The sequence below is a fragment of the Cupressus sempervirens genome, chromosome 9 (genome assembly GCF_028749045.1).
Source record: "Cupressus sempervirens isolate cs-2001-9-10 chromosome 9, ASM2874904v1, whole genome shotgun sequence".
NCBI lineage: Eukaryota > Viridiplantae > Streptophyta > Pinopsida > Cupressales > Cupressaceae > Cupressus > Cupressus sempervirens.
The window spans coordinates 567,268,937-567,291,556 of record NC_143126.1 but is presented as its reverse complement, the minus strand read 5'-3'; the positions used below and the strand labels follow the sequence as shown (position 1 = coordinate 567,291,556).

At 34.7% G+C, this 22,620-nt stretch overlaps 1 protein-coding gene across 1 annotated transcript in view; it reads left to right on the top strand.

The window, feature by feature from the left end:
- LOC149539927 (aminopeptidase (DUF3754)) overlaps positions 1–22,620 on the top strand; it is a 148,649-nt gene that overhangs the window by 61,216 nt on the left and 64,813 nt on the right. The window contains exons 6-11 of the mRNA XM_089801138.1: positions 827–939; positions 1,094–1,234; positions 1,387–1,455; positions 1,815–1,914; positions 1,989–2,060; positions 2,184–2,284. Of these exons, the coding sequence (XP_089657264.1) occupies positions 827–939; positions 1,094–1,234; positions 1,387–1,455; positions 1,815–1,914; positions 1,989–2,060; positions 2,184–2,284 (596 nt within the window). The remainder of the gene's footprint in view (positions 1–826; positions 940–1,093; positions 1,235–1,386; positions 1,456–1,814; positions 1,915–1,988; positions 2,061–2,183; positions 2,285–22,620) is intronic.

Sequence of the window (22,620 nt, the reverse complement as noted above, 5' to 3'; positions counted from 1 at the left end):
TTTACTGGTTATTGTAATGGAAGGCTGCTAAGCAAATACCATTCTTATATTCTTTGAGGAGTGAGTTTCTGACTTTGTTTTAACTTTCGAGTAACACGCATTGGATTGTCCAGTGAATCTTATGTAGAATTATCTAGTATTTTGACTTTGTATGACCCAGGTTCTAATTGACAGAGCTTTACTTTTAAGGAGGCTTTGTAAAGTTTTCATTTCTTCTGTTTACAATAACTGCACTGTGTTCCTTATCAAACCCACAAACATTTTCAGATGATTAGCTGAATCTGGTTTTGCACACATCTTTAACATATTACAACTGTGTTAACTTTAAATCGTTTTTGGACACAAAAAGTTATTCTTTTGGAAGTCGAATGAAACATATAAGTTTTCTGTCAAATAAGCTGGTGTATGTTTGTTTTGGCTTCTCCAAACTACTGTTCTAATTAAACACCTTTTGTTACCGTTAAATACATAATATCCATCTTTGTCTCAGTAGGTCTTTAAGTTTTGATGATAGTTGTGAAAAGTTTGCCTCTAATCATTGTTATTCTTGCCCTTGGATTACTTTCTTACTGATCATATATAAAAAAGGGAGCACAATAGCGGAAAGGCATGGAAGCTTTCTTTTTCGGCTTTCTTCTTTGTGATTTTCACTTAATTATTAGAAACACGAATTTGGTTTAATGTAAAGCATTTTTTCACCTTAATTACATATATAAAATTGAGTAATGGGTAATAAAGGATCACAGCTGCAGCATGACTCATGTAACTGATGATTGTGAAACAATTAATTCTCTAACAACCTGCTTATCCTGGTTATGTTTTGAAGTATATTATTTTCCGCCGGGGCATTGGAATTGATAGAACAACTGATTACTTTATCATGGAGAAGGTGGACATGCTTATTTCTCGAGCTTGGAATTGGCTTCTTCATATAACTAGGTCAGGAGGCTATAGAGCAAACATAGTTCATTAGAATTCTTAACAGAATAGAGTTCTTTTGAAGTATTGTAATGGCAATTGGACTTAGTTTTATCAGACATGAATTGTTGTTGGATGTTCTATTTTTTAATGAGATTTTATTTTTAAAGAACAGACTTAAAAATATCTTCAGTAAAAGGCGGAGGAGTGCAAGTAGAAGAGAATCTACAGGAACAGATGGAGAAATTGAAAATTTGAGGGACCAGGACCAGGAATTGTTCGTTGAGCGCATCCGAATTGAGAACATGGAGCTCAGGTCCTGATAAATACTAGTGACGAGTCCGCTTGTCTTGGTTTACGATGTTCTTATATGTAGTTTATTATTGCAAAACAAAGGAATGCTTTCATATAAATTATCTTAAAAGATCAATGAGCATATGTGGCTGATTTGCTTGCAACTTTCACCAGCTTGCGGAATTTATTTAGCAAGAACACAATTCAAGAACCAACATTCGAACGAATAATTCTTGTTTACAGGTAACACATTTTTTTAACTTGAAGCTTAAAGAGAGTCATGAATATATCTTCTCTTCTTTAAAGCATATTTTGTGTATCCATACATTTTCCAGTGACTATGACAAAGATTGACTGCATCTGTTGTATTTGTATTTCTTTCTGCTTGATGTAAGCAAAGCTTGCAAAATGCATATTAGTTTTGATCTTAAAAACTTAGGGTGTTGAAGTGTAGGCTGTAACTAGGAGCTTTAACTCACAAGCAACATCTGTCGACTTTGGTTGAAAGGCAATGCTTTTGTTTAAAAATGTGAAAGTTAACAACCATCCCGAGGAGTTTATACATTGGCACATTGATATGTCTTTTTTATTTACTTTTCCAGAAAAGCAGCGTCCCATAAAGAGAAGTTGCAACCTGAAGACCGGAGTATTTATATTAAACATTTTAAGAATATTCCAATGGCAGACATGGAGTTGGTTCTGGTATGAATTACATTGCAGTTTTGAATATATAATCTTTCTTGTGCAACAGAATTTCATTTAGGATGCTTGTGCAGCCAGAGAAGAAAAATCCAAGCTTAACGCCTATGGACTGGATCAAGTTTCTTATTTCGGCAGTCATTGGTTTGGTATATCTTCAAGAATTCTAGTTCATAAAATTGTAAAATCTATGTATCCGTTTGAGATTTGCCTTTATTAACCCAAGATCTCTGATACTCCTAGGTTTAAGTTAAAAAAAAACTATTTTGCAGGTTGCTTTAATTAGTTCTCTTGAAATGCCACAAGCTGATTTTTGGGTTGTATTTGCTATTTTGAGTGGACTTGCCGGATATTGTGCAAAAATTTATTTCACGTAAGTTTTCCTCAGATATTTATAATTTTATGTATCCATATTCTTGTTCTGCATAGTTGTAAGTTAAATGGATAGCATATCTAAGTGATAGGCTTGATAACATAATATTGGAAGGGATTATGAGTGTTTATTTGTAGTCAAAGGTGGTTAATCACATTGTAATGAATTTGCTTTTCAAGAACAAAAGATTGCATTAATGCCTAAGATAGGAGTATTTACATTAATAATTTTATTGCCACCCTTTTTGTAAAACTTTCTAGAGGGGCTTGTTCTAGAATTTACATTTGAGGTTCAAGTTGTTGTACCCATATCAATTTTTTTGTATTGAAGCATTCTTTGAGTCTAGTTCTGAAAATTCCTTATTTTGTGAGTGTTTGAATCGTTGTCATTATCAGTAGGTTATTTTTGTCACCTATAGTTAGTGTCTTCATACAGCCAATGGAAGAACCTTTCTAATGCAGTTGATGAGGCAAGGATTAGAGCTTGGATGAGGGAGAAGGGTGAAAAAGTTGCTAATGCATGAATAGATGTTTGCGGATGGAGGGGAGGTTTGAAGGAGAGTAAATTTTAGTCAAACATCAAGAAACGTTCATGCTAGACTAAACATGTGCGTTTTTCCAAAAAGCATGAGGTCATAATGTTGAGAGATCTGTCAACCAATAGAAGGGTGAGTGACACTCCAAAGAGGAGCATGAGTTATAATTTTTGAAAAATGTTTGTCAATGTAATGGTGCATGCTTGATCAAAGAGGTGCATGAGAAATATTTAATTTAAAACTGCCTGCTTATAGAAAGGTGCTGATCCATACAAAGTAGAGTGAATATCTGAAATAAAGTCTAGTGAAGTGATGCATACTTGATAGGAAGAAGTATAACATTTTAGAATGTTGAAATGCGTGCGACCTTGCAATATTTTTTGGTCATAAACAAGGTCAAATGGTTCTTTAGGTGAGAAAAATTTGAATCTATTTGATTTCATCCATAGCAATGTGTGCCTCAATAAGGTGAACAAAATGCTTATCAGATCAAACCACAGTCTAATGAGGAAGTGCATACCTAAGTGAAAGGCTACCTAGTCTTGAAAAATAACAGATTGCAACCCATAGGGAGGAGTGCACCCTCATATAGAGGGACACAAAATTTGAAAGCCAAAAAATTCATCTCAACGTAGAGACCATAGTTGATATAATTGGATTTGGTAACTTCTTGCCAAGGCTTGATAATAGAACTTAGTGAAAATGCAGAGAAAAGCTGCCAAATACTTAAGAACTAAATTTTTTGCTTAAATCTAATTAGAAATGCATTTTCTATGCAAATTTCAATGAGGAGATACGTTGACACAAGGACTCGCACCCCCCTCCCAAACCTCAAAGTACCCATCCCCGAGACTTCCCCACACTGGGTACTCGTGTACCCCCCCCTCTACCATTCCGCAACCATGTTGCCGCTAGAATGGGACTTGGATTTCTATTTGAATTTTGATTTTAAATGTTACTATTGGGTATGTAATATGTTACTATGTTCAATGGGTTTAGTTCATGTTGCAATTTTTCTACGTTCAAGTATTTTAATTTGGTATGTTCTACTGAAACATCATTTCATAACAAGCATTTCAAGTTCTATATGTATACTATACAACACCCCTCCCTGCCCTGTCCTTCCCTTCCCGTTGTCCCCTGGCCGTCCCCTGGCCATCTTGAAAATGAGGCCCATTTTTCCCATCTCGGAAACTCTTCCCGACGTACACCAGTACTGGTGTTACATTGTAAATGAGTAAACAAAAGAAGACTAGTCTATATATATTTACATGCAAATTGGGTATTGTAATGTTCTCTTCCAGGAGCAATGAAGTATATCCACTAAATTCCAGTATGTTTAACAATTGAAAATGCAAAATGAATAACAACTTTGTTAGGTGGATATTTTGCAAATGACAATTATACAAACTCCCTTACAAAATAGGGTTACCAACCACAATGTGTGAGACAAAGTCTCTCCTACTTTAAAGGAAAGGTTCCCCTTCTCACTATTCTTTGGATGAACTCAAGGTAAGCAAGAAGTTTAGATGTACTTTTAAAGGGTGTTACTAATATTCTTTCCTCTTGTTTTAAGAAAAAATCCACTCACTCACAGAGCTGGTAATGGGCAAGATGAACCTCTTAAATATTCTTCTATCTCAAAATTGTAAACAGTGATACCAATAAACCCACACCAACTCACAGGCTGATTGAAAGTGTACCAGCTTAGATCTATGTCTATTTATCTACACTATAAGAATAACTATGAAGCTCATAGACTCCTATGCGATTCTTCAAAGGTAAATCTCTACTCTTGTGGCACACAGACTTCCAGAAGTAGATGATTTCTAAATAATAAACCTATAAGTTATTTCAGTTCATAGATATGAAAGTAACTTAATTCTAATAATTTGCATGAATATGAGACAACAATACAAACTACAGTAACAACTTCTAGTTTGTATCACAACAATCACTTCCAATCATAGCTTTAAAAAAATTGTTTCTTATACTCACTTTGCTCCAAATACATACAAGATTGACATGAATTAAAGATAGCGAACAAAAATTGATGTCACAACTTCCAATTTCATCTACACAATTGCTTTTAGACATAGCTTCAAAACAAATTGCTCTTCATATTCACTTTTCTTTCAAATTGTACAACAAATCACACTTATGTTTGCACAAAAATGGTAGAGCTCTCGTGCATATAAAAAATATGATTATTTACAATGACGCACACTCCTTGATATAGGAAAAGGAGTGAGAAGAATGGAGAAAAAGGTGGGAGGAACTCAACCACTTTGACTAAGACAAACTAAGAAAGAAGATTTATTGGATTACATGATTGAAGGTATGTGTAATCGGGTTACATGCATATGGATTACATGCAACCTATCTTCTACAACTACAAAGCTGAAAACACTTAAACGGACTTGAAGAAAAACTGGGGAAAAATGCTGAATCAATCTTTAAAGGTTGTTAACAAAAGTCTTGTATTTTGTGATGCAATCATAGAGCATTGGAGGATCTGAAATTCCCATCTTCTGTGCAATTACATTCACCTTGATTGCAGTGGTGTGACACTTCTTGACAATTTGCTAGTTTTCTGCAATAGACTCTCACAGGTGTTTCGTTGAAAACTTGTAACTTGAGAACCTGTTCATCACCTATATTTCAAAATCAAATGACTCAAATTCAGCATTGCCCTTGTCAGTAAATTTTGAAGTCATGTCTTACTTTGTCACCAAATTAATTGTCCTCATTGAACACCTTGCAACCCATCTACTTTAGATCATTCATGACATCAGTTTCCACAGTATTGCAGCTTTTGAGGGCTTCTTGTACCTCTGTTACCAGCCTTTCCATTACTCTCGCCTTATGATCCATGAGCCCTTAGTATTCATAGAACATCTCTGTAGATGGAATAATATTATATGTGATCAAGACATCCAAGTCAGTTTTTGGCATTTTGTCCCATATACTTGAACGAGGAAAACATATCATTTTGCCTTTATGTAGGACTCTTGAGGCAATCAAGAACATTAAGCGCATCTTTTATGGATTGAGCTCCCTCTGTGATGATTTGTTCAGACCAAGCCTTTGCCACTTCAACTTTCTGATTCCCCTGTTCTGAATATGGTGTGGCGACAACGGATTGTGAAGATTGTTAGCAAATGATCTCATGAAGGCAAGCATTCTCCAACTTTAGTTGTTTTTTCTTTTCCCAGAGTTCATTGTTTCTTCTAGAAAAGGTAGAAATTGCATCTTGTGCATCCTACTGGCATCCCACCCACAATTGTCTTCTTCCGAGTTCAACTTTTGTGAACTTGTAATCCAAGTGATGAAGCTCTTTGGGCGGCTTGTCCACTAAAGGCTTTGCAATTTCAGCATGCTTAGTTTTCTCATAATCAACAAGGATTCATGAGACAATGTTTGCCTTACATATTGAAAGTTTAGATTTGTTCTTCTTTGGAAGAATTTCATCTGGTGGCAGCTCGATCTTCCTTCTCTTCGTAGTAATATTGCCTAACCATGATGGCAAGCTGAAATCTTCTTTTGTTGAGACTGGGATGGTGGCTATGGTAGACATTATTCTTGATTGTATCTCTATTGTCATAGTGTATGCCTTTGTTTGCACGACTGGAACCATGGGCATTCTTTGTGATGACTTTGACATAAACATTTCAAACCCTGCAACCGAGGTATCAAGTTGGGAAACTTGTCCCTTAGTGTGAGAGCTAGATGAGTAGAGAAAGCGTCAAAGACATTCTCTAAGCTTTCACATTGTTCTGTTGTGAGAACATGAGGAGCTGCAAAAGAGATAGACAATGGTGAAGTATTCACTTCGGAAATAGAAATGGTAGGTGTGAACATTGTAGAGAAAGAAACCACGTCAGTATCTATTGCAGCCAAGAGTGGTTCATCCAGGATGGATGGTTCTTGGTCATTTGGCTGATGTGGGGGAGAACGGATCACTACTTCCTTATCTGATTCTTGTTCTTTAAGAGGAGCCAAAGAAGAATGCGACTTAGGAATGACAACCTTTCCTCCCTTGAATTTCAGTTTGAAACCCTTATTCAGTTTTGAATTAGATGAACTATCTTTCTTTTACCTTCAACCTCAAATTTTCTGCCCATAAGACCGAAATGGTTGCAATCTATACTTGCTTTTAACTTGATTCTCTTTAGACCTTTTCCTTTCAGCAACGAATTGGTGTTCATCAAGATGGCTTGAAATTGATCAAAAATTGAAGCCAATTCTTTCTGTTGCCATTGGATGGAAGTAGGAAGAAGCTTCTCAATTTGACTATTGTGAAATTCTTGGTCTAAGATCATGTCGTCATCTTCAACCCTTTTGGAATAGGGATTAAGTTGAGATCTATGATCTACTGCAAAGTAAGTTGATAATAGTCCATTCTGGCCACATCTACTTCACTTTGAAGATCTATCCAAACATCCTCCATGCAATGAATATGGGTGAATTCCCTCTTCATTTTTGAATTCATGCCCCTGTAATCAAAATGGATTTGAACTTCTTCAATGTAATTAGCTGAAATTCAAATTCCATGGCCTTGGCTTTGTATAATGTGGTCAAGGAATACTTGCCTATTGAAGAGGATTAGTGGAGGAAATCCCAAATCCTAGCTTGTGTTGACTTGTTTGATACACTTGTATTGCCATGAGCAGTCTCGCCAATTCCATGAGGACTATCTTGTCAGTAGGATACCTTGGTAGAGTGGACGGTTCTCCTTTGAAGCAACCAGCTCTCATGTAGGTAAAAGTTGGTAATTGTAGGAACATGCATCCATATTGACTTACTTTTTCCCATGCTTCATCTGATACTGTCTTTGTTGCCATCTCTTTGCCAAAATGGAACTTGAAATGCCCATAGAAAGCATCTTGCACCCTTTTGTAATGGTACTTTTTAAGTAACATGGATCGAATTCTGCAAATGTAATTTCATTGCCATTGTTATTGATGATTTTTAAATGTCAATTTGGATCTCATATAAATATGAGGAGACATGTCTCCATAGCTAATCATCATTGGTTAGTATATTTTAATATAACTAACCATATGTATAATATATATAAAAATTATTATATATATAATATAATGTGTAATATATATATATATATATATATATATATATATATATATATATATATATATATATATATATACATATAATAATATGTAATATATATAAAGAATATTTATCTAATGATGATTTACCATTTAATGAAACTTATGAATATCAATCTGACTGAACTATAATTTAACACTCCCTCTTAGTTAGGAAGGATTGATATAGAACATACTATATTCTTGAGTATAAGGAGATATCATCTCACTATGATATCCCTAGAATGGCATATGAATATGAATTCATCAACACACATATGTACATTACCATATTTAACATATGTAATTTTCTTCAACTCACTATGAGGTTAAATTTATCAACCCCTCCTTTTATAAAAGGAATTGAAGCAACTATAATACAAGAATAAACACCACCTTAAGTGTGGTTTATGATAGTTTTAAATTATGGTGTCCGGCAAGATTAGGCCTGAAGAACCATAATTGATTCTCATAGTGTCTGGCAAAATCCGATCTGAAGACCCATGAAGGTCATCAATGTGTCTAGCAAAATCCGGCCCGAAGAACAAGGATAACCCTAACTTCAAACATTTCAGATCAACTATAATAAAGTTGTCACTTTAAATAGGATCAGAACACAAGAAAGGTCATCACCTTTCACAAGAAAAGTCGTCACTTTTCACAACACAAGCTTGCAAGCACAATTTTATATTCATGAATATATTAATAAATGCATTTACAAAAATGTCATACCAAGTTTACCTCTGAAGTACACGATTTTCAACTTCGCAAGAGGCTTGGTAAAAATATCAGCATTTTTCTCATTTGTATTGATATAACTTAATTTGATAACATCTCTACCAACGATATCTCTTATATAGTAATAAGGAGTCTCGATATGCTTCACATGCTCCTATGGAGGCAACTACATACTTAGCTTTAGTAGAACTCAAGTCAACAACTGGTGGTTTTCTACTAAACCAAGATATCATAGCTTGACCCAAGACTTAAGCAACAATAAACAGGGGTGCATTACTTAGAACTTCTTCTCCTAGAGAGGATATCATCCATGAAGGATTGCATCTCAGAATTTCTCCCTCTGAATATCGATCTTGGGAGGTCAGGTCCTCTAGTTACTTCCAGAAGAATTTCTTCCCTCAAGGATGTTTGTTAAACTCCCCTTGAATCTGATATCAATTTTCTAATTTCTTGGTAATAAGTCATCACATCGTCATGATGTACATAGAGGTAGGCCCATGAGGTAGTTACCCACACATATTTCTAGACTCCCTCTGATTATTAATCTTCTGAGTTTATTAATCTTCTGAGCTCCAATGTTTCCTTAGAAGAAATGTCATACTCCCTCTTAATGTAGAAGGATCTCATAATTTCAATCATCAAAGTTGTTTGCTTCAAGAACCTCACTATCTTGATCATCAGGGTCTTTGGAGCTACTATCATTAGATTGAGTTTGCATGTAATATGTAATATTTGGTAGCATGTGTAAAGTACCAACCTTCTTTTCCTATAAGAACATCCTTAAACATAAAGGAAAAGATCAAGGAAAATAACCCTTATAGGATGTATAGAATTACAAATAAAAGAGAGACTACAAAGAGTAGATAGATGTAAAAGATAAAAATACTTATCTGCACATGAAGATTCAAAAATTGTCTTTTTAGATTATTTGAGAATGGAACATCTCTCCTCTAAATAAGGTTCTAGTGGGAATGGGACATTGACTATTATTCCCCCCACAATGTAAAATTCCCACTCATTCTTATATTGTAGTCATATTATACCCAAAGTCAAAAAGAGTTTCAAAGTTCAAACCATGACAATATCAAGGTGCTTTATGCCTCTATAATATATTTTCCTTATTCTCTTCACTGTGTAGTCTCATTCCTTATCACGATACAATAATACTTGCTTAGAAATTATGATGTATTACAAGGTGGATTGTATCTAATTCCACATGGTTGTCATCACTCCATTTCATTTCTATTCTCTCTTATTCGGTGCCCATTGGAGAATCATATGCCATTTCAGGAATATATTTGAGTGCTATTATAACTCGTAGGGATCCAACAAAAATTTACGCTCGATAGCATACTTTCCAAGCATGGATAAAGATGATAGCTTTATAGAATAGAGGAGATTTAGTCAATACAAGAATCTTTCCTTGAAGATAAATCTCCTTTGATTGATTTCCATGAATTTGTACTACGATGATACTTCAAGAATTTCATAGAGCTAGGAGTACCGTCTATAAAACTCAACTCTATTCATTACTTCTTCCAGGTCATCAATGCTTGATTCTTAATATTTGACGCGCATAATGATATACTTGCTGATAGGATTTGTGGAGATATTATTCTCTTTACTCTCACAATATTGATTGGTATCAAATCTCCTCCGTGAAGACTATTATAGTGTTTGACTAAATCTGGTCTGCAAAATTCTCCTTATCTAATGCGAGAAGAGCAATTAGGCAACTCCTAAGCCCATCTCTGATTGTTCTACACCATGTTATTTGTATTGTCAACAATCAAGTCTTTCATATCAAGAATCTCTTCATGATGTCAATATATTCATGACATTTCACAACTGTTGATGACTTGGCAAATACATCATTATAATTGTAATCTATACTTCTATTACTCTTGAGGCCACTACCACTGTATATGCTAATTAATAGGAAACTCCACTTGGGAAACCAATTACAGTAATAGTAATTGCCTATGAGAATCATCTTGCATCCGAAGAAGGGGACGTGTTCAATAAATTCTGCATCACCCATAATGTGCGTATATCTTTTACTGTGTCCAATAATCTTTGTCATTGTTAACCATACGTGTATATCCATTCATCATTTGGCGTTCATATAGTTTAGTCTTCCTTGGGAGTTCCACAATGTTCTCGTTTAGTTGTTTTAAATCTCACAATGTCTTCGATTCTCCTCATTGTTTTCTTGACACTTCTTAGTTATAAAAGGCATCCCAATCTAGAGCATACTAGGGTATCAATCTTCGCAAATCTTCTAAAGTAAATGTTGTCATCAACATGCTTTCCACGACTCTTTAAGTGAGAGTATTGGTGAAGGAGCTGGGTGATGTGGATGATGTTGATTTTTACGAATCCCATAGTAATTCCAGTGGGGTCATGTTATCACAACTAGAAATAAAATTTAACACTAGTAAGTATCAATTCGATACAACCAATATAAAGTATGTGGTATCATCAGTCATCAGTGATGATAAAAAATGTGCTCACACTCAACTAAGGAATAAGCCAATAAAATTGGACGTTATCATGTTATAAAAAATATTTGAATTGATAAATGAGGTGGTGAAAATATGACATCAAGAATTATTAACATTAATCATGAAGAATGGTAGAAAGAGTGATCTATATTTGAAAGGCACGATAAGACCCAAGTAGGATACGGAATCATTAAGAAGAAAGTAAGAGTAAACAAGATATAATATAAGTGGAAGACACTGGGAATTAGGGGTCCAGTCAACATACAATAGTGGCATTAATAGTGTGGATTTATATCCAAGTCAGCGAGCAGTGGTATATTCAACAATACAATACAACAGGCATTCAACATAAACAAACATCTAGCCAATGTGATGGACATTACCAAGGGGAAGTAGACCAAGATATTATATATCAATGAGCAGTCAGGTTACAATCAAAAGTCTAAGGGAACATTCAACTCATTTCACGTTACAGTGACACAATGTTAGGGCCCTTAGAATTGTCAACAGCGACATCTATGTGAATAGAACTTGCAACATTTATCCTTTCAATGCGATGTCTTTGTATTTTCCATGAACTGTCTGCTTTATTTGTCTTTCCTTCAAAGTAATAATCATTGCTAGTTATCATTTTAATAGAACTTTCAATAACACAATCTCCACATCCTGTGTTGTCATGTAGATAAATCTGCCCAGAGTCAGTGTCATTTTGAGTTGTAATGATTTTATTGTTCCCACACCAAAGTTTGGATGGGGATAGAGAAATAACCAACCAAATTTATTCTCGTAACTTTCTTCCAGTATCCTTCAATGATGAAATGCATACAATATAGTTAATGCAAATGAATTAAGAGCCTGATGAAGAGACTCATAGATACCAGTCCTACAATGATTCATCTTCTTTAGAGACAACAATAAACATTGAATCACGACCATTGCTTCTGAAATCAATATTCACAGCAAATGATATTTGGAATAGCTTATTTAGATTCTAAATTTGATGCGGCACCACACGACACATTTATGTCACCTTAAAAATTCAAAGATTTCCAACACTTGCAGTTTAGCTTTGATACCATGTTAAGTAACATGGATCGAATTTTGCAAATGTAATTTTTGTTGCCATTGTTGATGATTCTTAAATGCAGATTTGGATTTCATATAAATATGAGGAGGAGACATGTCTCATGAAGAGACATGTCTCTATAGCTAATCATCATTGGTTAGTATATTTTAATATAACTAACCATACCTATAATATATATATAAATTATTATATATATAATATAATGTGTAATATATATATTATATATATAATAATATGTAATATATATAAAGAATATTTATCTAATTATGATTTACCATTTAATGAAACTTATGAATATCAATCTGACTGAACTACAATTTAACAATACTTACTCTTTGTAAGAGTGAATTGCTCATAACAGCTTCAAATAGGAACTAGGGCCTTGTCTCCCTTGGTAAAGAGTTCTGACGATGCCCCTATAGTTGTAAAAATGCAATCTGTATAAAAATTCATGTGGAATGAGCAGTCTCACCAATTCCATGAGGACTATCCTGTCAGTAGGATACCTTGGTAGAGTGTATGGTTCTCCTTCAAAGCAGCCAACTCTCATGTAGGTAAAGGTTGGTAACTGTAGGAATATGCATATGTATTGACTTACTTTTTCCCATGCTTCATCTGACACTCTCTTTGTTGCCAACTCTTTGCCAAAATGGAACTTGAAATGCCCATAGAAAGCATCTTGTACCCTTCTGTAATGATACTTACTCTATGCAAGAGTGAGCTTCTCATAATAGCTTCTGATAGGAACTAGGGTGTTGTCTCCCTTGGTAAAGAGTCCTAAGGATGCCCCTATAGTTGCAGCAATGCAAACCAAATAAAAATTCATGTGGAATGGGAGAGAGCTCTTCACATGAACTAATTATTCACATATTGTTGTGCTTATGATATCCCCCTCACTACATAGGTTCTCTCCTTTCAAGAATCTGATATATGAACTTATACATCCATGACTCAAAGTGATTGGATTCTTTGAGGCCACAAACTATGCTCGTAAGAGTAATCAAGTCATTGACTTATTGCGAGAAATCAGAGCTGTGTATCTCCCTAGGCCATCTAGAGAAATTTGCTCTCTTATTGATCAACCATTTACCATTAGAGTGTCTGAGGTAATCCTTCTTGATCTCATTCTGGACTTGCAGGAGCTTTGAAAATCTTCTCTATCATATCCGGATATAGGCTGAAAGCAACCTTCCCATCTGCATCTTTGACCATTTTGATATGGCATCAAAATGGTTTGTGCATTCCCATACGAACTCAGGCTCAAGGGCTATAATGTCCCTATCAGATCTCACAAGATTTAGGATTCAGTTCTCAAGGGATTCATTTCTATGTAATGAATATTGGTATTTTTATCTTCTTGAAACCACTAAATTTCAGTCAAATTAGATATTTTTCTATAAATCCTTATTATTATAATTCTCTTGCTCCATGTTCCTGTATATCTGAATGCTTCTCTTACTACCCCATCACAGAAAATTCCTCTTTCTACACACACACACACACACATATATTGTGATCTTCATCTATTTGTATATGAAGGAACCAATTCTAATTCAAAGGTTACCTCGAGCAGTGGTTGTCATGAATACATGTATGTTTGTCCCTGAAATGCATGACTCTTCATTCTATAGTTCTTGTGATGTCACTTTTATATAACAATTGTACATCTGTGACTTAACAAGTATGACTCCATTAGAATGCTCAATTTTGATATTTTGATGACCAGTCCCGTTATCATTATTGATGCTATTGATTCTTGGCTATTTTTATTATGTATTGATATTCTTAAGGTTCTTTCTCTAATTAATGTCAAGTTGCACATGTATTAAATCTTGCCAAAGGTGGATCAGTACTAGCTTCGTTGACTATGATAAGTGTCTTTGAGACTACAAATATGAAGTGCAGATACGAATAAATCCCCTCAATATGTATTAGCTATCTCTGCTATATTGCACTCTTTAAGACTGGTCTCAGCATATTAATATAGTTTACTATCGCAGAATTTATGCAGTAATTGATAATACGTAATGGCATGTATTGTTGATGTTATCTCTTGATGTATCGCTATGAGGGCAGTTTTCTTGTCTTGTTCGATAATGGTTGTAATGCCCCCGTATCTTCTGTTCAAATTCCAGGTACAGTAGTGACGTCTCATTACTGATAATGTCATGACTTGGGCTTCTAATCTTCCTCACACCGAAGTCTATAGTAGGATATGTATATATGTCACTGTTTCATCCTTCAGTCGATAATTCCAACCTTCCTATTGCTGAAGAATAATATCTCCTTCCATAGATACCATTCTGTATTCATAATCTTCTTTATCTTCTGTTCGATCTGCAACTATAGATCTGTATGCAAAATATGTTGTGGGATGTTTATCACTGGAAGCTAACCATCGTTCTCCTTGCTTCAATTTTGTTCGCTCCTGCTCTATCTTTACTAATGATTACATTGATTTAATAATTTCAAATTTGCTGACTGTGTTTTTGCATAATGACTAGGGTTCTATCATCCAATGATTGAATCATAATTTATTAATCTGCTGGCTTAGTCCCGATATGGTGCAACACTTCATACTCCTATTGATATCAGTGTATTTCTTATATTGCGGACTTTCCTGGAGTTCAACTATCCATACAATCAAAGATTTCTGGGAGCATTGGAATTGATTCACTTGAGACTATTGTATCTCGAGTAGGGGATTCTCCATAGGTTATCTTCCCTTATTTGCTGACTGCCACAGATTTGCCTGGTCATTATTCTGTGTTGATTGTTCCCTGTATGCTCTGCTACTGATTGTTATTATTACTTTTTCCATACTGCATGTCGATGGTTTTGTAATTTCTCCTCAGTAAAACTCCAACCTGTCTCTTTTTCCAATTACTAACTATCTATTCTTCTCTTTTTCCTCCCTTGCTATTCACTCTGCACTCCCTATTTATATCTCTTCTATGATCCATGCTCGAATGGTCACATCCGTAGGATTTAATAGGTATGTTTTTAATTTAAATTTATTTAATTATAATATTATATTTAGTTATTAACTATCTAATTTCATATTTTATTTTATAATTATTATTTAATAGTTTATATTTTGATATTGTTATTTTATAATTATCTAGTTTGATATCATTATTAATCTTTTATTGTTTTAGTAGTCATTTATAATTTGATCATTTATTTATTATGATTACATATTATAAAAACAATATATTAATAATATACTAATATAATAATATTATATAATTTTTTTATTTGTTCACTTATTTATTTTAACTTTATTAGTTTTTTTTCCTCATTTTATTATAGTCTAGATATAGGACATTACAAGGGCTGCCATGAGAAAGGTAGAGACCAAGTGAATGTTACTTTGCTTAATCTCCCCAGATGGACTTTTGATATCTTTGGTGCTCTTCTTTCTTGCTGGTTGGAAACTTGTGTTTTTCCTTTTCTCTTATTTTCTCTCACTTTTCTTGTCTTCTACTCATGCTTAACAATTAGAAGGCCCTTTAGGGTTAAAACAAAGAGGAAAGGCCAAAAAAAAAAACAACAAAAAAAATGTGATTTGGTATAATAAAAACCTTGTCAATTTTAACTTCAATTCAAAAAAAAATAACGAGAATTGGAAATGGAGTGGAATCGTCAAGGCCAAATTCAATCGTGAATCGGCCATGAATCGGCTATGAATCAGCTATGAATTGGCAAATTTTAAAAAACCCTTTAAATTTAGAGATTTCAACAATTTAAAACTTATTTCATGCACCATTTATTGAATATAACTTAAACACACTATAACATCATCAAATAGAAGTTAACATACATAAACATGGAATATAAATGATAAATCCATCACAAATGTAACTATGTTACACGTAAAATGTAAATTGTGGGCTGAAGCTGAAGTAAATGGAAATCATATGATCATAATGATTCAAATCATAGAATGTATGTAAGATGAAGAACCATAAGACATAAAGTCATAAATGTATGTAAGAATCTAAGATGAAGATCCATGAAATGTATGTCTATCAATATATCTAAACAAAATGAAAAAAACAAGGCTCTAGTTGAAGCTTCATCATCATCCTCAAGCTCGGTCGTAGCCTCAGCCTCAGCCTCAGCCTTTGAGTATCCATTCTGCCTAGTAGAAAGGCGTCTAAGGTAGGTCTTAGAGGAGTGTTGAGCCATATCCCCTGCATGTAAGATGGGCTGACGAACATCACTACGATTTGTGTCTATGCGTGCGCGTGTGCGTCTACTAGTGCCTGAACATGCTCTAGCTGCCTCCTCTGCCATGGCCACAGCCTCAGCCTCTCTGTCCACCTGGTCAACCCACTCATGGTCTTCCTCAGTGAAGGCTGGATCCATAGCCTCATTGAGTCACTTTGATTCTGGATCAATCTCCTTCACAAACCAATCATCAACTAATTAGCAATCAACAAATCAAAATTTGAAATATTCAATCACGATTCACAATTCACTAGGTATGTAGGAAAGTAGAATGATCAATCACCTCTGCGGGAAATAAGAAAATTAAGGAGTGTTCTATTCCTCCTATCTGTCCAACCATCAGTCATGATGGTGCAACCCTTTTCAATCCACTCCTTTTAGTGCTCCTCAAGCTCAACCTTCATATCCTCTACCATTTTACCCAAGAGGTATCCACTCAACTCAGCCTCAATTGGGGTTTTAAACCTTGGATCACAAATAGCAACTACATCTATCATGTTTTGCCGATAAGGAGCCCCATAACAAACAGACTATGATTAGAAATTTAGATGTCAAATCATTATGTAAGCTTGTAAAGTGAATCTATGATTAATCAATGAATCATAAAACAAGTAGATATAATTAAAGTTTTGCTTTAACCTTGAAGAAAACAAAGAAATAAGAATCAATTACCTGGCTGCAACAAATGGAATGTTGTAAAAGTACCAAAATTTGCAAATCTCTTTTATGGCAGCATCATGAATCTCCTTTTTCAAACCCATGCCCTCAAGCGTGGGTTGTGAGCCAGGATTAGTGTGGGGTAGAAAGTAACTATCCAATCTGTTTTTCCGCACTCTAGGCTGCAATAGGTTGGAGTTGGACTCAATCTCAGTATAAGATCGACTAGCACTAGCACTCGCATAAACACTAGAACTAGGACGAAAAGGAGGCCTGGAAGAACCCTCTCCAACACAACCTACAGATGCGAAAGCTGATGTAGATGGAGATGCAGCTACGAGAGCATGGGAGCCAATAGCCCTTAACCCTTCAAGTTGCATTTTCTTATTCATATTTTTCTAATGTCACTAAACAAGTGCATTTTGCCTTGGGAGTTTGTTGAGTGCAAATTGTAATATCATGTCTAGGTATAACAGCAATGTTGTATTTGAATCTATAAATACCACTAGAATTAATTTCTTTATAAAACATACATTTCGTTTGAAATTTGTTTGTTCTAGGAAACTATTCGCTATATTTCCAACATTCATCTCTTTTACCCATTGCGAAAAATGAAAGCTAAGGGCTGCTGCAATAAGAAAATTCAAGTAAAACATCAAAGTTTGAAACTAATAAACAAAAACTACAAAACAACAAACCCTAGTTTGCAATTTAGTAAAACTAAAAAACGTTAAAGATTTGCAAATTAAAACTAAAAGAACTTAATAAAAAATGGATAATACACTAACATGCAAAAAAAATCAGCATTTACCTCTTGCAAATGAGTTGAGTAGTGTTGCTATTGACTCTTTAACGCTCCCAATGCAATCTATGGCCTCCCCAAATGGACTTTTGATCTTTTTGGTGCTCTTCTTTCTTGTTGGTTGGAAACCTGTGGTTTTTCTTTTCTCTTCTTCTCTCTCACTTTTCCTCTCTTCTACTCATACTTAACAATTAGAAGGCCCTTTAGGGTTAAAACAAAGAGGAAAGGCCAAAAAAAAACCAAAAAAGCATGTGTTTTATATAAAAAGATAAGTCCACTTTATGCCTTGCCTGGTGGCCGATTCAAGTGATTTTTTCCATGAATCACATGAATCGGCGATTTAGACAATTCTTGAGAAAAAATTGGTTGATTCGATTCATGACTCATGAAAAATCGCCCAAGTTTAATTGAATTGCCAAATTGGTGATTTAGGCGATCATGGCGATTCTTGGAACTCTAATCCAAACTATAACTTCAAATATTGTAATGAACAATTATGCACATGAACACAATGACACTATTATTTACGTGGAAACCCAATGTGGGAGAAAACCATGACAAAAATAATTGTTTTTATATAAGCTTGTTATTTTACAAAGATTTGTAGGCTATGACCTACTAGAGGCTCCAACTCCCATGTTTATGAGCACCGACTCACTGGAAGCTCTAACTCCCACACTTCACAGACACCGACCTATTGGAAGCGCCAACTCTCGCTCCTATCTACATGAGCATCGACCCATTGCACACAAACCGATTCTCCACCTTGATAATGTTGCCTACTCAACTGACGATGGATATTTCTTAACTTCAAATAATTATTTCAAAACTCTGGTTGTGCATACTTCTTTTAGTTTGCTATATTCTTTTCTTTACATTTGTACACTTTTACCCTCTTATCTCATGTTTTTCTTTTATATATATATATATATATATATATATATATATATATATATGTTTTCCTTAAATACTTTAGATAGTCAGATTATAAATTTGTGCTCATATATATTATTCAACTCTTTTAAATGTTTCTTCACCTATGTATTTCTCATTTTTCCACTCCACAAATCTGTACTTCTCTTTTCTTTCTCCACTTCTATTATTTTCTATTCATTACATCTATATATGATCCTTGCACCCAAATAGTTTTCTTTAATATTCAACTCTCTCTGATTCACCTTCTTTCTTCAATCAATGAAATATATATACGCCTTCATATAATGAACAGTCCTACCTTTTCAATGAGACTTATCATATTATTAATGGCAACTCTCTAAAAACTTATTATTAGTTGCACTGATTAATCTTAATTGTATGGCCTTTTACTATTATAAATTTAAGATTATCAGGCTCCTTATATGTTACCACCATATCCTTTATTTTGGATCATTATATTCTTCCGTTCGTTAAATCTTCTGCTGCTTATGTTTCATTGGGACTATCCACATTGTTTATATTCTGCCATATACAACTTCCATCGCTGTGTCTCTGATTTTTGGATGACTTGCGTGGCTTCATTCTATACAGCGATTTACACTTGCTGTATCATTTTGTTTAAACTTTATCATAGCCTCTACTCAGTGTGGTGAGTGATTGACCTTCATTCGGTATTTCATCACTGTCATACTTATTATTGTGTCAATTGAATTATTTATGGAACTTATCGAAAGCTCTGAACGTTACCCACACTAGTTGCTGCCAACCATATTTGTTTGCTACAGACATCACGGCTGCCTTTGACTCATACCAAATCATCACTGTCTTGTTCGTACTTTAACTATCGCTGTATATCATAGATATTCTGATCACCCTATATGATCATTCACGTGGCTCCTGGAAATCATAGTCTTTAAGACTTTCTGATCACCAATATCTAGAATGATACTGTTATAGCTGTTTGCCACTGCTGTAAATTCTTTTTGATTGTTTCAATGGTTCTCATCTGTGCTTTCCAGACCTTCTCTTTTCTAGCCAATGCTTTCTATTATCTCTGCTGCCTTCATTTTATTGTGGCTTCAAGATGAATACAGGCTTAGAGTTAGGAAGGCTTGATTCTCGACGTTAAGCTTGAATAAGTAATATGCCCTGAAGTCTCTAGTTGATCGCTGCTCATATGTCTTTTTCATGTGACTATTGTTGACGTGTAACCGCTGAATAGCTTTATTCCAATGCCACTTCTTTCCTTCGTTGAGACTTTAATGCTTAAGTACACTTGTCAATTTGAAACTTGTCCTTTGCCACCATAGATGTATTTCATTGCTAATGGATTTACTGATTATCGCTTCTATTCTTTTTCATTGTATTGTATATAACATTGGTGTAAAGTCAAGTCCATCATTGTCTGTTCTTGTCTATTTGTCACTTCTTTCAATAATATCACTACCTTTTTAAAAGCTTTAAGCAGCCTCAGCTTCAATATTAGTCATGGCATATCCTTATCCTTATTGTTTGCTGACTTGACATCATATACACTCAATGGCTTAATATAATATATTTGTATTTGATTTTAATACTTATTGTTTCTATAATCTTCTTTCCTGTCAACTTTATTGGTGTATGTACTCATTATAGGCATTATATTAATCATTGTATGTATCCCAAGTTCAACCACTTTATATTCCAGGCTCCATCATCTCTTCTCAAATGTGTATATGTACCACTACATGGTCTTTAGAATATGGATCATGGTTTTCATCATTACTTTGACATATTGACTTCTTATTCTGAGAATTGTCATAAAAAGATAATATAATAGTATCTTCTTCTTCATTGCTTCAACTTGCATATGAGGGAGCCATTTCATCAAATAATTTATCTTTCATTCTTAGTCCAAATACTATTACATCAATGACAACCTCTTTCAAGGCATACCAAGTGCTTCTCTCTCCGTAGTACTATAGTCTCGTTCTGCCTTTGAAAGTAGTCGACTTGTGAAGTACACAGGATGGTCCAATCCCTCCTGTTCAGTTAGTGCCAAAGTGGCGCCTATTGCATAGTTAGGGGTATCCATTTGGACATGGAACTCTTTGTTCCAGTTTGGGTATATAAGATTGGTGCTCCCACCAATCTCCTCTTTAGTTCTTGGAAAGCCTCCTCCTGCTCCTTTCCCCAGACAAATTGTTCTCATTTCCTCGTTAATTTTTCCAAGGGTAGGCATATTTCTCCAAATTCTCTTATGAACCTCCTATGATACCCCACATGCCCTAAGAATGTTTTGATGCCATTCACATCTGAGGGATCCTCCATGTTAACAATGAATCTAATCTTGTCAGGATTTGTTCTCAACCCTTCTTTGCATGCTATGTGACCTAGAAGCCTGCCTTGAGGGACCATAAATTTGCATTTCTTTGGATTTAATGCTAGCCTTGCCCTTCGACATCATTCCATGCATTCGCCAATGGTTTTCAAGTGGTGCTCCTTCCCACTGTAGATTGACCAATCATCTTGAAAGGCTTTGAAATTCCCTAATGACATTCCATCAAATATGTGGAGTATGATTCTCTGGAATGTGGCAGGTGCATTACATAGCTCAAATGGCATCCTATTGTATCCATACATCCCCGTCTTCTAGTATGAACGTGGTTTTCAGTTTGTCTTCTTTCGCAATATTGATTTGATTATACCTTGCAAACCTATCCATGAAGGGGTACATCTCATCACCAACCACTTCTCTAAAATGTTGTCAGTAAATCGAATTGGAAAGGGGTCCTTTATCGTTACCACATTTAGGCATTTGAAGTCTACACATCTAAAGTCATTTAGGGTCCTTTACTTCTTTTGCAATATTTCTTCCACAGGGGATGTGTTTTTATGGCATAGAATGGGCTCAATTGACCTCTTTCAATTAGTAACTTTTGATATTTGCATTGATCTGCATTGGCACTGTGTTCTCCTCATTGCTCATCTTTGTCTTGCTTTGTCCCAGTATTTCATCCTTTTCCTTGTCATTTTTTGTAAATGTTACCGCTTGACAGATAATATCTACTGGATGTTTAGTCACACCTTCCATCAAGCTCGTTTGCTTCAATTTGCCATGATTCTATCACCTCTACTCACATGATACAATCTACCAAAGATTGTTTTCCTCCTTATCCAAATTGTCATCCTCTCTATATCCTGCAGTGTGATTCATAACTTCATTTCCTGAATGAGTCTCATCCCATAGACCAATTGAGCTTGAAGGTGATCCATCTTCACATGATTCATATTCACAACTTGAGCAATTTGACAAACCTATTATACAATTTGAAAACCCAAAATCTAGGACTGCTCCTTTTTCTTCATGAAATGTTATTTCATCATTTATTGGTGCATGAGTTTGTTTAGAGATTGAAGAAAAAATGTAGGTGTTTTCATAATGTTTTTCTGATATTCCACTTCCAAGAAATCTGAAATTCAATCTTCATTAAGAGGGACGTCCTCACTATTCATCAGTTCATTAACCCTTATAACATTTACTTGGTCACATTTCACATTTCCCATAACTTGTTCCTGTTTGTTTTTTGTATTCATCCTCTTCTTGTGCTATTTCATCCTTCAAACATTTAACAAGAGTCATCAAATCAAGATCACCAGTAATCTTCGAGTCATGAATTTTGCTCTTATACTCTTTAGGTAAGGGCTTCAGACCTAGGGGTATTTCACACTAAGCTCGTGCCAATCTCATGAG